Consider the following 17020-nt stretch of genomic DNA (forward strand, 5'->3'; position numbering starts at 1 on the left):
GTCAACTTAATGAAGATAATTTTATAACATTCGCCTTTTCTCTTGGCCAGTTTTTAGTGCCGGAACGCAAAATATAAACAAAATTCACCTCAAGTTTTCAACCATTCTAGTCTATTGAAAACTTATGTTGACAACTGCCCCAGCAAGTATACGCTCAATTTTCTTACGAAGAGGATCCACTTCAGTACCACACATGTGCCATTTTTAGATACTTATATGACACAAATTTTCTTTTGGACAAGATTTTAAATTTGTTTACAATGATTTTAACATGTATTGTATATGTCGTGTCCCAATATCATATTTTATAACTACTATTCCAAAATATTAATATCTAAGAAATCACAGTTCAATTTTTACAAATTATAAATGTCATTGTCCTCTAGACAATGTTTGTTTTAAGATTAAATTAATATGGCTGATGATGCCCAATAAAAGAAGGGGAAACATGTCCCCATAATATTTAGATTTTCTATGTTTAATTAACCACATAACGTGGTACTAATTCTATTGAATAGGTGGGGTAATAAATATACTCCTTTTGTAAACTAAGTGAGATCACTGTTTTCAATATGGAACAAAAATGAGAGTGATGGTTTGTAACATACCACTTAGTCGAGCAGCTCGTCTCCTTACTCACAAGTCTTCCCAGCCCAAACTTTGTAACATTTTTGTAATGCTACTCTTCTGTTGGAAATCACCCAGAAAAAATCGAGTTGCTTTTCTTTGGATTTTTTCCAGTTCTTGAGTCAAGTAATCCTGGTAAGGGTCAAATACACTGGAACCATACTCTAGTTGGGATCTTACCAGAGACTTATATGCCCTCTCCTTTACATCCTTACTACTATCCTTAAATACCCTCATAACACTGTGCAGAGATCTGTACCCTTTATTTACAATCCCATTTATGTGATTAGCCCAATGAAGATCTTTCCTTATATTAACACCTGGGTACTTACAATGATCCCCAAAAGGAACTTTCACCTCATCAACGCAGTAATTAAAACTGAGAGTACTTTTCCTATTTGTGAAACTCACAACCTGACTTTTAACCCTGTTTATCATCATGCCGTAGCGTACTGTCCATCTCACAATATTATCGAGGTCATTTTGCAGTTGCTCACAATCTTGTAACTTATTTTTTGCTCTGTACAGAATAACATCAACCACAAAAAGCCTTTTCTCTGATTCCACTTTTTACTCCTCATATCATATAATAAAACATAAAGGTCCAATAATACTGCCTTGAGGAATTCCCCTCTTAATTATTACAGGGTCAGATAAAGCTTCGCCTATTCTCTGAGTTTCATTTTTTAGAAATATAGCCACCCATTCAGTCACTCTTTTGTCTAGTCCAATTGTACTCATTTAGTCATCATTTTTAGTTTTCCTCCAAAACAACTTTGTGAATGATTTGCAAGGAAATGGTTCATAAACAGTTGCGGGCTGTCCTAAAGATCATTCACCAACATTAACATCCCAAATTACATAGCTGCAGTCGTCATTTTGTGAAGAAGCAAACTGCATTCCTGATTTGTGCCAACACACGCTTTTGAGCTGCTGTGTGCTGATATGTCTGTTCTGTCCCAGAGATCTTCCTGTCCCAGAGGACCATTAGTCCACAGTTATAACCTGTAAGAAATCTGTTTGCATATCCAGGTTGCTTGGCTATTGTTTCCACTGCCTCTGGCTTCATTTTTTAATCTTCTGGAACTTTCTGCTTAACAACATCTTTATATATGATGGTTTCAGACATGAGGAAATTCTTGAGATTCAACAATAAATGTTGCCTCCTTCTGTTCCCAACAAAAGATTCTCTCCCACAGATTCCAGGCATATGGCTGATTTCTTCTCCAGTTTTCCCTCAAGTACCTGCAGTTCGACTTTTTTAAGTGAACTATTGTTGATTTCCCACAAAGTGCAGTGAATTATCATCACATAAAGAAACTATTCTTCTCTTAATTGGTAGAAAAATTAGTCTTGTAACAGTTGATTCATGACTGGTATGCTGCCCATAAAATTCTACACCAGGTTTGTCAAATATTTTTATTACTCTTGTAGCGGTGCCTAATGCCAAAAGACGTAGCTTTGGGTCCCATGCTAGTGATGTAGGTTTATTTGTGATACTATGCTGAATAACGAGATACAGCTGGGGTGGAAAGCTGAAGACTATGATCTACTTCATCATCGCTGATAGAAAAGCGGGTCAGTAGGTTACAGATGTTAAAGTCATACCCAGAGAGTGCCTAGATAGCGACCATCTGCTATGTTCATGTACCCAAAATTAAACAAAAGAAAATGTCAAAGATCAAGGCATGGCTGTTGAAGAACATGGGGAAGAAAGGAAACTATGAAGCAAGGATAACAGCCAAATTACCCAAAACTGAGAAAGGGGGAGTAGAAAAAGAAAGGTCCTTATTCAAAGAAACCTTTGTAAAAGAAGCTACGGAAATCTGCGTAAAAACAAGTGCCACACCAAAAGGGAAGGAAACACCTTGGTGGAATGACAGAGTGAAGACAGCAGTAAAAGATAGAAATATACTGAAAAGAAAATTAGACCTCGGAAAACAGAAAAAAGATGATAGACGAAATGAATTAGAAATTGAACATCTAGCACAGGATACCAGAAAAAGAAACTGACTGTAAAAAGACTAATCCAGGAAGAAAAGGAAAATTGCTGGAATGACTTTACTAAAGGATAGGGGAAGACTGTCAAGGAAGTAGGAAACAACTATACAAAATAGTAAACAGTAAAGGAAATGAATATATGAACATCTTTGCACTGGAAACAGATGATGGTAGCTTAATACGAACAGAGGAAGGGATCAGGGATAAAATGAAGTACGTCAACATGGTGTTAAACGGAGATGAGGGCAACCCTACCACCAATGAATGTAGTGTAGATGAAGCCAAAAACAACAAACACCCATTAACATGGCTTGAGGTAGAAACGGCACTAAAGAGCATCCGAAATGGGAAGTCCCCAGGCTTTGATGATCTTAGCTCAGACCTGATAAGGCTGATTCTCCACGAGCAGGTAAAGTGCCGCTGTTCGCCCGCTACAAACCCGCTTGCGGAAGAGAACTATGGGGCATTTGTAGAGTTGTCTACACGGGCGGTTTGCACGCCGTGGGTGGACGCGTCCATAAGCGGGCAGGCGGGTCCATTGCCAACAGAGGCGTTATTCCCACTAGCGGTAGAACAGCCAATCATACTCCACGTGGTGGCAGTGAGCAGTTCACCCACCTGTCGCACGATAGGAACTGCCTGAAGTATAGTATATTCTTTACTAGCTGATGTATCCGTGCTTCACTACGGAATTCTACATTGTAAACAGAATTCTATGTTAGGTAGTGTACACATTGTGAGCAAGATTGTATTATATTGCATAGCTCTTAACGTTACCCCAGAAACGCGACGGGGAAGTCACTAAACGTCTTTTCTCATACGAAGACTGGGTTAGGGAATAGTCATTGTAACGGTAAGCCCGCTTGCCTACCATCAGTCACAATCAAGTTGAGGAGCATTATAATGGCAGACACTCAATCTCCATCTGCCTTTTTACATCCTCAGAAAGACTGTCTTAGTCATTTTCCCAACTGAAATGAACATAGGTCATTACAATGATGTCAGTAGGAATGACACGATTAAAAGCAATGTTTTCATATGAAATAATCAAATGAAAAACCATGCATTTTCTCACTTTTAACAAACAGTCCTACGCTTCCGATCTAACAATACAAATTTTCAGACCTGGAATGACCAAGCTGCAGACAGCTGTGATCCATGAACACTCTTCATCTTTTTTTCGGCGGGGGGTTTCGAATAGTGGAGAGTCTCAGGGCAAAAACTATGCCCTTTTACTACTTTGTTTCCTAGGAATACACGATGAATTGGAAAATCTCAATTCATTACACTGGCGGGTGAAGAAACAATCTGACTTGGACCTAGGGAAGGTTTTCATTCCCCTCCCCGAAATAATAAAAGTGAAGCAGAAGAAGCTTTTCTTAAGAAACGGCTTTTTTCAGAGTTGAATTTTGAATTATTTAGTGAATTGTGGTGCTGTAATTTGGAGTAGGCCTAAATTGTAATTCCAGACCAGGTCATACTACTGCTACTACTACTAAGTGAGCCTCTGCCTGGAATACTATGATGAACCAGTGTGTTACGTACCAGCAGTATCAGGAAATGTATGAACCAGAGGAATGGAATGCCAAAGAAGAAAGTTTTCTAACTCCCCAGCTATTTCCCGCCAATATTCAGTCAGGCTTTTATACTCTGTACGCAGCAGTAATCCCATCTATCGGAGTTGAGTGGCAGCATAAGAGACTAAGAACATCACAACAAACAAACAAACAAACAAACAAACAATGGTCAATATAATGTCATTTTTGATGATTGTTATGCGCTTTCGATATTGTAGGCCTTCACATTTAGTTTTGTTCCGACTCTGAAATACCACTCTTATCATAGTCGGTACGGTAAAACTGAATAAAACATAAAGGTAAGGGTGTATTCTGCCCGAAGGCAGGTCTGAACCTCCGCAGAGGTTTGCCTGAGCCGAAGATTACGTGTGGTTGGGTGGCCAGTTCCTTTCCGCTCCTCCATTACCTTACCCCCCCACCAACAACGTGTGGCAACCCATCCAAATGTTGACCACACCCAATATTTCTTAACTCGAGAGATCTCACGGGATCCGGTGTTTCAACACAGCTACCGCCGTTAACAATAAAACATAAATGATCGGAAATTGTATTCTCTCTAACTTTTGTTATGCAGTACTTTTCGAAAGGACCAATAACTTATTGTAGGTACAGTGAAACCTCGATTCTCCGTTTTTCGAGGGACCATGAAAATAAAGCCTACAACACGGGAAAACGGAAAATCCGGGAATGAATGAAAACCATCAACAATTTGGCTAAACATCATAAAAATGAAATATGTATAATTATAATCTTACAAAAACTCCTAAACCAAACCAAACTACAGCCCCAATGGGCCTTTGCCTACTAAGCGACCTCTGCTCAGCCCGAAGGCCTGCAGATTACGAGGTGATGCCTGGTCAGTGCGACGAATCCTCTCGGCCGATATTTCTGGCTCTTTAGATCGGGGTTGTCATTTCACCGTTAGATAGCTCCACAATTAAATGTAATCAGGTAGGCTGAGTAGACCTGGAACCAGACTTATATCCAGGTAAAATTGCCTGACCTGGTCGCAATCGAACCCGGGCCCTCTGGATGAGAGGCAGGCATGTTAGACCGCGAAACTGCATTAATTACCGGTACGCGAGTTCAAAATTTTGATACTTTATATTCAATTTTACAGGGGAATCTTCGTCAGTTTCCAGTGAAAACTTCTTTCAGTTCAGCAACTTTGATTAGGGTAGCCAAACTCTTCGAAAAATCTAATAACGACAAGCCAAACGATAATCTACCACAAGTAGTTTTTAATTCTCTCATCTAATAAAATAAAGCACATTAGATACAAAAGCACCCAAGATGGTGGCGAAATCCCTTCATTTCTTAATCTTTAATTTGGTGTCTGGCATACTGTCCGTAGCCAGTTTTTGGAAATCTCGTACCGCGTAAATTAGGCCTACATCGACTTTTAAAGGTTATGTTGAACTCGAAAACATGGTTTCAAATGTAAGTATTGATTCTTAAAAGTTCTCGAATGCATTATATTCAATTCTGCCCATCACAAATCCAATCAAATTGGAAAGATAAAAGAAATATGAAAACTTCAGAAATTACAGTTATTTGTGACCTTGAGGTCATCTGGAGAGCGCGCTCGCTGCACATGTCAGTACAATGTCTTTTCCTGATGTAAACAAATAGGCGGAGCACGTTGCCTTTGCACGTGGACATGGACGTTGTTGATTGGAGCAGCAACCGTCGCACTCACTCGACTGTATGCGAGCTCGAAGGAAAGTAGTACGTGGCATTAATTTTATTTTATTTTAGTTTATTACATTTAGTGAGTTTGGAAGAGTACGTAATCAAATGGTTGCCATTTATACCGGTATATACATGTTTTTTAATATAAAATAGTGATTAAATAACGAGAAATGAAGGCACAAGGCGTGGTGTGATACAGGAAGTCTTCTCGTAGTGAGGGAAAGTCCCAAGCTGTACAGCTTGGAGATGAGGTGTTGCATCTTGCAGCAGCAGTCAGTATCAGTATTCATAGTGAGAAAATTGGACCTTCGCATGTAGTGAAGCACAAAAGAGGAAAACCGCTCAGAAGTAGCCATAATAATAATAATTTCGTGTGGCTATATCTAGCCAGGTGCAGCCCTTGTAAGGCAGACCCTCCGATGAGGGTGGGCGGCATCTGCCATGTGTAGGGTAACTGCGTGTTCTTGTGGTGGAGGATAGTGTTATGTGTGGTGTGTGAGTTGCAGGGATGTTGGGAACAGCACAGACACCCAGCCCCCGGGCCATTGGAATTAACCAATGAAGGTTAAAATCCTCGACCCGGCCGGGAATCGAACCCGGGACCCTCTGAACCGAAGGCCAGTACGCTGACCATTCAGCCAACGAGTCGGACAGAAGTGGCCATAGGCAGTGCATTGTGAATGTATTCAATGAACTAAGTGAACAGAATCCAAGTTTAGTCGTTTATTCAGAAGTTCGCATCTTCGCACTGTTATCGTATGGTTGCGCTGCTCTGTACGTCCGAACACGAGACGTTGACGAGGTGCAGGTCGGTACTACACGCTCAGCGAATCACAACTCTTTCTTTGGCGTAGGCGTGGACATACCATGTTTACATCAGGATTAAACTCTCGTGAAAAAACATTGTTGGAAATGATACCAACCATTTAAATGTAATGTGCGCAAATAAAACGACTGTGGTTTTTGGTATTTTAACACGAAAATGTAAAATTCCCAGTCTTACATTAGGACCTAAACAGTAATAGGCAATCCCAAGACCTGCCATGGTTTTCTTTTTTAATGTAAGGTGCAACATCTGTTCTGGTCTCGCTAACATAATCATGTACAATAATATAAAAAATACTGAATTTGTGTTAAGGAGCAGTTTCGATTCCTGCCTGAAAGCCCAGTTACTCTACAGTGCCCTGAGCAAAGTGCCGAAAACCTGTGAAAATTACAGAGGTATCACGCTGTTGTCACAACACACTGAAGCTGCTGGGAAAGATCGTCGAAATGAGACCTAAGAAGATGTTGAAACCTTTGCCTGAGGAAGAATAACACGGGTTCAGGAAAGGTCGAAGTACTGTGGATCTTATCTTTACAGTAAAAATGCTGACAGAATAGTACTGGGAATACGGAAAAAATCTTGTGATTGCATTTGTGGACATTGAAAAAGCATATCCCTCAAAACAAGATATGGGAATGTCTGGAAGACCTAAAAGTGCCAAAGTACTTAATTGACGCCCTGGTATTTGCTGATGATGTGCTTGTATGGGGAGAAACAGGAGCTGAAGTTCAGAAGAAACTTAACGAATGGAACAATACATTCAAATATTATGGACTGAAGATGTGCAAAACAAAGACAGTGGAAATGACCATCAACAGGGAAGGAACAAGCTCGGATAGTAGGTCGAGTCATAAGTCATGGCAACTATTTTTTTTTCTCACCAACAGGAGACAACACGGAAAATCTAAGATATGCATTTGGAAACGTACGGTATGTACTTGCGTACGATGCCATTAGATGGTGTATGTAAACAACAGTGTGGTTCTAAGCATGCCTCCAAGTTCAGTGTACGAGTGAGAGCATTACAAAATGGAAGTCCACAAGCAGGAGGAACAATCGTATACTAAAATAGCAGTTCTCCGCGGCAGAAATGCACGCCAGTGCCATGCAGAGCCGCAGGAAGCATTAGGTGTGTGACTATGATCTAATCCCCAAAGTCAAGAAGCTATTACATGGACAACGGTTTGCTAACAAAGGGGACATCGTAACAGCATTTCGGAGAGAGGTGTCACACGTTAGCGATACACATGCAGTGAATGGTATTCAGCGCCTGCCACACAGTGGAAACCTTGGGTGATTATTTCAAAGGTCTGTAACCAGTGGAGACCTGTCCTTTGTACGTAGTCTTGTGTATTTGCTGTCTATACCATAATAAAACAATGTTTACCAATGGCTTGTGTTATGTCACTTTCCTACAAGAATCTCCTGAAGTCAGAATTCGTCTTCAGGCACTATGCATAAGTACATGTCCTATATTTCTAAATGCATATCTTAGATTTTCTGTGTTGTGCCCTGTTCGCGAGAAAAAAAAAAAGTTGCCATGACGTATGACTCGACTCTCGTATATTTCTGGAAGGAGTGAAAATCGAATCAGCTTCCCACTTCAAGTGCCTCGAAAGCACAATCTTGAAAGACAACACTGTTAGGCAGGAAATACTCAGCAGGACACAGAAAGCATCAGACTTCTACAGTCAAGTCAGAAATCTTCTCTGGGACTGCAAAATACCACAAAAAGCAAAAACAATCGTGTACCACACTTACTTCGTACCGGTACCAATCCTCACGTACGGTTTAGAGACATGTGCCGTAGTAAACAAAGACCTCAGTAGAATCCAAGCAACTGAAATGAGATTCATTAGAACCATGAACCAAACTACCAGAAAGAATAAGATCAGATATGAAGTGAATAGGAAAGTGTCATAAAGAAGTGCAGACTTCAGTGGTATGGGCACATAATGAGAATGAACAGGGAAAGACCTGCCAGAAAATATTTTGACCTTTATCTCATAGGAGGAAGACCAAGAAAATGCTGGATAGAGTCTGTAAGATCAGATGGGAGGATATACTGGTACAGAAGATGTATATGAACACAGAAGGAGATGGTGAGCGCTTGTACACCACATCCTCAAAACTGGAGTTGGGAAATGATGATGATGATGATAATGATGATGACTATGCTGAACAGTCTTCCTAAAAGCAAACGGTTCCCTTTGAAGTTTCTATCTCTCAGCAGAGGGCTGCTGGCCCATCCCTCTGATGAACTCCAGCATGTCCACTGTGAATCAAGAGTTAAATCAAGGTTATGGAATCTAACACCACCACTCATGAGTTAAGTTCTAAACTGCACAGGAATTCATGCATGTATACTGCTACATGCGTGGCCTCTCCATCCGTCATTCTCAATCGATGTTGGGTGGGGCCACCGCACGTAAGCTGTGTGACTTCACCGGGCCTGGGCCTCATGGGGGAGGGCCGGCGCCCATTGGTCAGACAGCACTGCAAATGCTGTCCTTGGGCGCTACATCACTGTGGTCTCAAGGGATGTTGGAACAACTAGGTCGTGGGCTGAGAGATTTCCGTATCTGGAGATTTCTACAGGATTTGAGTGACTGATGTATATAGAATGGCTGGCCACGTGTATATAAGGCAATGGTCAAGTGCAGAGTCAGTTCAGTCCATTGAGTGGACTCGGTAAGTTAGAAACGAGCTCAATGTGAGCTCGGCCAGGAAACATCATGACAGTTGGGTTACCAGTCAGTGTGAGTTACAGCCTGAGTTTTGTGTGCCAGTCTGTTGGAGTTGGGGCTGTTGGGGCTGAAGATTCGTTCTGTACGCCTGTTACCGGGAGTTGTGTCTCTTGGGCCCAGCTGCTGGAGGAGAGCATGACACATATTCTGGTTTAGCTAAGGAAGAGAACACTGGAAATTCAGCATGGTGCTGTGAATGGCGTTCTACCGGAGTGTGGGCAGCGAACATCTTCCTGAAATTCCAGACTGTCGTGCTCAGGCTGTGCAAAATGAACTAATCGTCCCTGTAACTTGGGATATATGCTAAATGATTCTTTGAACTATTGTCTCCAACATTTCCACACAAAGATTTTGAGGCAATGATAACACTAGTTTTCATCGCATCTTGAACAACCCTTGTGGGAAAAAAATGCCACTGTCATTCTGGCTAAAATATGACAGGTCTTTGCTCTATTAATGTAAGCAATGAAATAATTTTTTAAAATCAGTGATTTAAAATACCGCATTTACGCGAATAATCCCCGCACCCTAACTTTAGAAAGGCTGATTTTGAAAAAAATATGCCAACATTGACACAAATAAAACCTGCACCCCAATTTCGTGCCTCAAATTTTTTAAAAAGATATGCGGATATTATTCAAGTAAATACTGTAACGTGTTGGCGGGGTAAATAAATGAATAAATGAGTACAGAATCTGGTAGCATCCTATTTCTAAGATTTATTAACTAAGCACTACAGTTACACATTTACACATGCGCGCACACGATTACCGAGCTTACAACTTACACAAGTACACTTACATGGTTCGCGCTCTCTCTCTCTCTCTCTTAGTTTCTCAGGTTCCATCTACAATGACACACACACAGAGTCATCGATTATTTACACTACACTCACTCAGCTATTCAGTCACACTCGTTAGCGCTGTCACAGTCCACAGCCTGCACGTCAGTCTCGCAGGTCGGGGTAGTATCCGCTGTTCACTCAATCCGTCGAACTCCGTTCGCAGTCTGCACACGCCGTCACCCAGTGTTCCCTTTTCGCTGCTCCAGAACACCCAAGATTCTTCTCCAGCAGCCAGCCCAAGAGACTCACACACACGACGTCAAGGAAACAGGAATGAGTCTTCGGCTCCAACAGGCAGATACTCCATCAGGCTGACACCTCAGCCCAGGCTATCACTGACTGCGCTCTTCGCTAACTCACACCAGCGAACTCAATCTCGCTCTCACTCACTCACTAACTAACTCTCACTGACTCCAGGCAGGTCGTTTCTCTCTTATATACCTGCGCTGGCCCTTCTAGAATCGTCCAGATGCTCGATGGATCCAGGAACCTTGCGAGATGGAACACTCCAGATTAATAGTCGAGTAATTTCCGTCGTTCCATGCGGTGCGACCACGGATAGAAGAGAGAAGGGCCGGCCCAGTGCTTAAGTGTTGCTCGTGGTTGGCGCGGTCGAGCGTAAGGGGAGTGGGGCGATGGGTGACGAGCTCGGCCTGTAGCAAGTTGGCATGGCGGACGCTATAACCATTACAATACGGTATATTCTTTTGAGCCACTACTATACTATGGTGACAGTAAATTTTTAAAGAGACCACCACGTTTTCATTGACTCACAACTGATTTGCCTCTATTCATTGGGTAGTGCAATATATCAAAGGTCAGCATCACCGAGGAGCTAAGCCCTAATTGTTGATCTTTCGCAAATGGCATAATGGCATACCTTTTCATCTCTCCTCTCTGCTTTTTTTGACCCAGTATATGATATTTCCTGTTCCAAGCACTCAAGTTCTCCAGAATCAATGTAATTTCTTCTTTTTCTTTCTTCCCTTGCAAGTTGGAGGATAGAGTACATTCGAAGTATCTATTATGAGATGCAAATAAATGGACAGGTTGCTTGTACCTCATGTTCATTTGGTTGTGTATGATAAGATGTTTTCACAATAGCTCACATGAGGAAATTTGGAATTATTCTGTCAACTTCAGTAAGCAGGATTCTTGGGTTGGATTCATTTTACTGGGCTAACTCAGATGGTAGAGCACTGGCCTTTAAGCGCAACTTGGCGGGTGCGATCCTGGCGCAGTCCGATGGTATTTAAAGGTGCTGAAATACACCAGTTCTTGTTAGTAGATTTACAAAAACTGTGAGACAAAATTTTGACACCTCAGCATCTCCAAAAGCCACAAAAGTAGTTAGTGGTATGTAAAACCAATAACATTATTATTAAATTATTGGGTTCATTTTCTCTTCTTCTAATGACTTTAATTGATCTTATATTGTTATCATCTGTGGTATATACTCCTTCGAAAGTACTGAGACCAACTTTATTCAAGGGTGAGAGTATTAATTTTCACCCCTTTATTTTAATATTTTGACAAGTTATCTAACATTATATTCCAAAGTGTTATGTATTATCTTGTAGAATATTTGTGTGCAGTTTAAAAATTTATTGACTTTTTTTTCCCCCTTAGACATCATTGCTTGCCCTGCGGCCCTCCAAGTCGGACAACACAATACACTTTCAGTCATCCAGTGCATCACTTGAAGGAGCTCATAAGCAGCCCATAGATTTCACACCATATGAAGGCGTGGAAATAGCAGAAGAAGTTATTGCCAGTAGTAATAGTACTTCTGTAAACAATTCCAAATCATCTACTCACACTCAGGAACAATCAAGCTCTAAAATCATAGCAGATGAAAGTGGCATCATAGAGGAAGTATGCGAAGAGGTAAAAGAAAGCCTTACATGCAAATGAGAGTAATTATGACTTAAGTATATTCTTCATTCATGGAATCTGTACATTAAATGTACATACCAGTTATTACCTACTTTAATGTGCAAAAATTATGAACTGTACTTGTACACATTTTGTCAGTTCTATGATGGTTGACTTCTTAATGCACATCCTGAACCCAACGTGATTATTTAAATAGTTCTTATAATACTTTCACTTATCAGTTGAGCTTAAAACTGTGTAATAGAAAAAAAATCTATAACTTTGGGTGAAAGAAAAGAAAATGTATGTAACTGATTGTTTTAAACTTGTGTTTGTAGAAAATGAATGGTTTATGAAGTTATGAATTCTTTTTTCCAAGATATTCTGAAGCATGGTGGTTATTAATCTTAATATACTGCCAGTCATCTATTTTATGTCGGTTCGTTGTCCAGTTTCTTAACTGGCTGATGAATGATGTGTAAGGATAGTTGTTTCTGTTTAACAACTATAAGAATATTTATCTGTTGAAAATTTTAGAGATTCTATTCCAGTTGTTGAAGAATATTCTTTGAAATTATAACGTAATTATGAATGAATAAACTCTTGAGGAGTTGTTTGATTCTCAAATTACAGCCCATCAGGTATTGTTTTTATAGACTAAATTTAGGCAGTATCTTTGCAGTAGGCAATGCAAATAGGAACAGTATTATCTGACCATTCCATAAAAGAAACTTGTTAGAGTGGAAAGTCTATTTAAAAATATTATTTTTAAGAAATGAATGGCTTAGCCAGTGCAGATATAAGAATATTTACTGAACTCCAGGAAATATTCTATCTACTTGTTCAATATTGTCAATTAAAATGTATAAAATTAGTAAAAGTCTGTTGTGATCCCATTCATTGTAACAAATTGTTTCAAGTATTATTGAAGAGAAAGGGAGATTTGTGAGGATCATGTGGTTAAAGAAGGATCCTAATATATATTTCATTCTAATTAGAGTATTTTTATTTTTGCACTTCAACAATAGAGCTGCTTTTTGACCATAGTTTTACTTCTTGTATGTTTGAACTATAATACAGTGATAGCATGAAAAAGAATACAGGAGAGAAGATGGTTGGTGACAGCTTTTCCACCTTCTCCTGCTAATTTTATCTAGAATACTAGCCTCTAAATGTAAGCATATCAGACCAGAACCTTGGAAATAGTGTGTTGCAGCAGGATTTTATACCTCATTGATTACCTCTGTGACAAAAATAAACACGCATCACTCTGCTGAGGGACTCTTAGAGATAGAATGTACAAGAGAAGTTCTCTAAAAATATCAGCCCAGCACATTACATACATTTGGGAAAGCAATGCAAACTTAGGAAATAAAGTGTAGAAAATGTCTCATCACAAGCCTTCTTTCCTCACTGTATAAAATCTGTAGCATGTTAACTGATTGACAACTAGATGTAATTTTTTTCATGTGTTACATAACATGGATAGGAAAAATTAAGCAGACGTAACTAAATAAAGTTCCAATGCAGCATGCCCACACATGTTTTAGTGTCAAGAAAAGGATTCAGAATATACATTTCACTCTGTCGTATATCATAGTGCAGATTTTGAAACAAAATTCATCTTAACCTCATTGTCAGGCTATATTGGTTCAGGAATAAATATGGAGTAGGAGATTTTATTGCCTTGAATTTGTTTAAATGTGACCATATTGCATCAGTGGATTTTCTATCACATAAAAAAAGATGATGTACTTCAGATTATGGAGTAGGCAGATTTTATTGGCTTAAATTTGATGTGACCATATTGCATCAGTAGATTTTCTATCACGGAAAAAGACACTGTACTTCGGATTATGGTTACATTCTAGGTCAGGTCTTTGGCGGGAGACTCATATGACACAGTCATTCAAAAGTTGGTACCATGCTATAACGTGTGGGTAGAGAACACATGAAAGAAATAAAATACAGAATATTGTGATAATGTAGTTAAGCAGAGATTTCTGCAGTATATAAAGTTTCTTGGATATTCTATATGCCTGAGTATTTATCAATGAGAACCAACTTGCAAGACAGCAGGACCAAGATAAACAATATTTCTTACAGCCTGAAAGTGCCTCCTTACAGACTGGTTGAAATGATGCAGTCTTTCACATGGATTTTCAAGAGGTATACCGCCATCTGATTGAGCTGCTATTTCTTTCTTTCTTTCTTTCTTTCTTTCTTTCTTTATACCATTAACAAACCTCAAACAGGCAATACAGCCTGATGGCCTTGGCCTGCTGAGCGAACACACCAAGTCCAAAGGCAGCATGATGAATTCTCTTGGCCGTTATTCTTGGCTGTCTAAACCAGGACTGTTATATCACCATCAGATAGATCCCTCTGTTGTAGATATGTTGGCTAAGTGGACCTTGAACCAGCCCTCAGATCCAGGTAAAAATGCCTGACCTGGCTGGTAATCGAACCCGGTGCCTCTGGATGAAAGGCAAGCGTACTACCCATAGACCGTATGATTGGCTCTTCTTTATACCATTACTGATTCTTATGAGTGAGAGTGAAATATATATACTGTATTTAGAAATGATGTGGTGAATATCACTAAAAGCTCATTCTGTTACAGGTTTGGGATCACTTCAGCTGTTCATTACAATCAGTACAGTGCAATTGAAAAGTAATGTATACATATCATAATAGTGCTTTTGAAAATAAACCCACCATTTGTAGCAATGCCTTAGGGCCAGTACTGTTCTCTCTAATGTCCTAGTGAGTTCTTGTATTACATAGATGATACTGATGATGGTATTTTTTGAAAGAAAGTGTGAAATATATAATCCAGTAACCAGGAGCTAATAATGTAGCTGTTACATTTATTTAAACAGCAATTATCATGAACCACCACAATTCATGATCACAGAGTTAAGTTATAGTGGTAAGTGGAGAGAGAAAGACAATTTTTAATTCTGGATTTGATTCATTTTTTAGAAATAATGTACGTACTAGTAAATAATGTTGTCTGTGTCAGGTCATTATCAGTACTTGACAAGTTATCTATATGTTGGTTTTTCCGTTACCTTCACTCTTTTTTTTTTTCTTTCTTTCTCTGTCCTTTTTCTGGAGTAGTATTGTTTTTATTATAATCTTCGTCTTGACAACAGTTTTCATCTTTTCTTTCAAATATAATTAGCTTTAACTGCAGTCATTTCTATAAATTTATGTTATTTACTGAAATATATCTATACTAAGTGCCCAAATCATGTATACTTTATAGCCCAAAAGAAAATAAGAAAATGAGGCCAAAGCGGAGTGGATCTGTTCCAGACCAAAGTGACTTCTGTTAATATATTGAATATGGATGGGTTTCAACACTCCAAAAAGATGGTGGAATAGTACCTTATTTAAACTCCTGGATCATCTCTCCTAATGATTAACCGAAATAATTTGGGTGTTCAGTCCAATGTTAACACTAAAATAATACAAGTTAATCTTTTAAATGTTCCTTGTCTTAAGATACACATTTACAAGAGCAACTGTCAAAAATGCATCAGCTTAGTGCCATCGTACATTTATGTCACTGTCATTATTTCCAAATTTTCTTGTATAAAATTTTTTTTATTGAAGGGTCTTTTATCTATCAGTAATTAACTTTTCAAGTTAGTCTAGAAAGATAATGTTAGGTTTTTGAAATAATTCAAATTCTGAACTTATAACTATACTGGGTGGTACAGCTGCCCCTATTTTTTCCCGAACATATCCAGCCAGCTTGGAATTGAATGTCTCTTAGTCCTATCTTGCGCAACATCTTACAGCAATTTTATGCACAGTTAGCCCGATATAGACTTTGCCGCACAATACAAAAACTGTACACACCGGGCGAGTTGGCCATGCGGTTAGGAGCGTGCAGCTGTGAGCTCACATCTGGGAGATAGTGGGTTCGAACCCCACTGTCGGCAGCCCTGAAGATGGTTTTCCGTGGTTTTCCATTTTCACACCAGGCAAATGCTCGGGCTGTACCTTAACCACGGCCGCTTCCTTCCCATTCCTAGGTCCTTCCTCTCCCATTGTCGCCATAAGACCTATCTGTGTCAGTGCAACATAAAGCAACTAGCAAAAAAAAAAAAAACTGTACAAGAGGCAGTAAGTGAGGCACATTTCAAAAACACTGTACCATTTTGTATAGAGTGGTGTCGAATCCTCCAGTCATTTACGAACTATTACTGTACTGTACAAATCATAGCCACTCCTTTTGGTAGAGAATTGTGCACTTGACTGGTTCAAGAGGCATTTTCTTTTGATAGAAAAGGGTGGTCACAGTATCATAGAAAATCTATGGCACACAAATGCTGTACAGCAGATGTGATAGCGTATGCCATGTATTTGCTACCATTACAGCATTCAATGAAGTCCTAAAACTGGACCATAAGGCTGTAACACATCAATAACTTTACGAAGCGAGAACTTTCGCTCTCCTCGTGAATACAGTGTTGTAAGAGCTGGACGTTCATGCAGGAAGCAGCTACACGGAATTAGACATGTTAGAAGTAACTGGTAGGCCGCATGGTGCAGTGAGGGTTCGAACCGTTATTGAGTCATGACTTTTTTAACCCTTTCACACTCAGCGCGCCGATAGATTCAGTGCGAGAGGTTATGGCAAGAAAGCTCACGGCACCGATACATCGGCTCTGTCTTATTTAGGGATTTTGGTCACTTGCGTGGCTGTTAAATGATAACAGTTGATCGTGACAGTAACTTAAAGCGTTGAATTTGCGTTTTACTCTACAGATATATCTACCAGCCCTACAAAATATTTTTATTTTTGACAAATGAAATC

At 39.6% G+C, this 17020-nt stretch overlaps 1 protein-coding gene across 1 annotated transcript in view; it reads left to right on the forward strand.

Annotated features, from left to right (window-relative positions):
* Nucleotides 1-16427, forward strand: part of LOC136858525 (transmembrane and coiled-coil domain-containing protein 4) — a 153772-nt gene extending 137345 nt beyond the window's left edge. Inside the window, exon 13 of the mRNA XM_067138128.2 lies at nt 11944-16427. Within this exon, the coding sequence (XP_066994229.2) occupies nt 11944-12228 (285 nt within the window). The 3' untranslated portion in view covers nt 12229-16427. The remainder of the gene's footprint in view (nt 1-11943) is intronic.
* The last annotated feature ends 593 nt before the right edge of the window (nt 16428-17020 follow it).

Source organism: Anabrus simplex, chromosome 1, assembly GCF_040414725.1.
Source record: "Anabrus simplex isolate iqAnaSimp1 chromosome 1, ASM4041472v1, whole genome shotgun sequence".
In the NCBI taxonomy this organism is placed as follows: domain Eukaryota; kingdom Metazoa; phylum Arthropoda; class Insecta; order Orthoptera; family Tettigoniidae; genus Anabrus; species Anabrus simplex.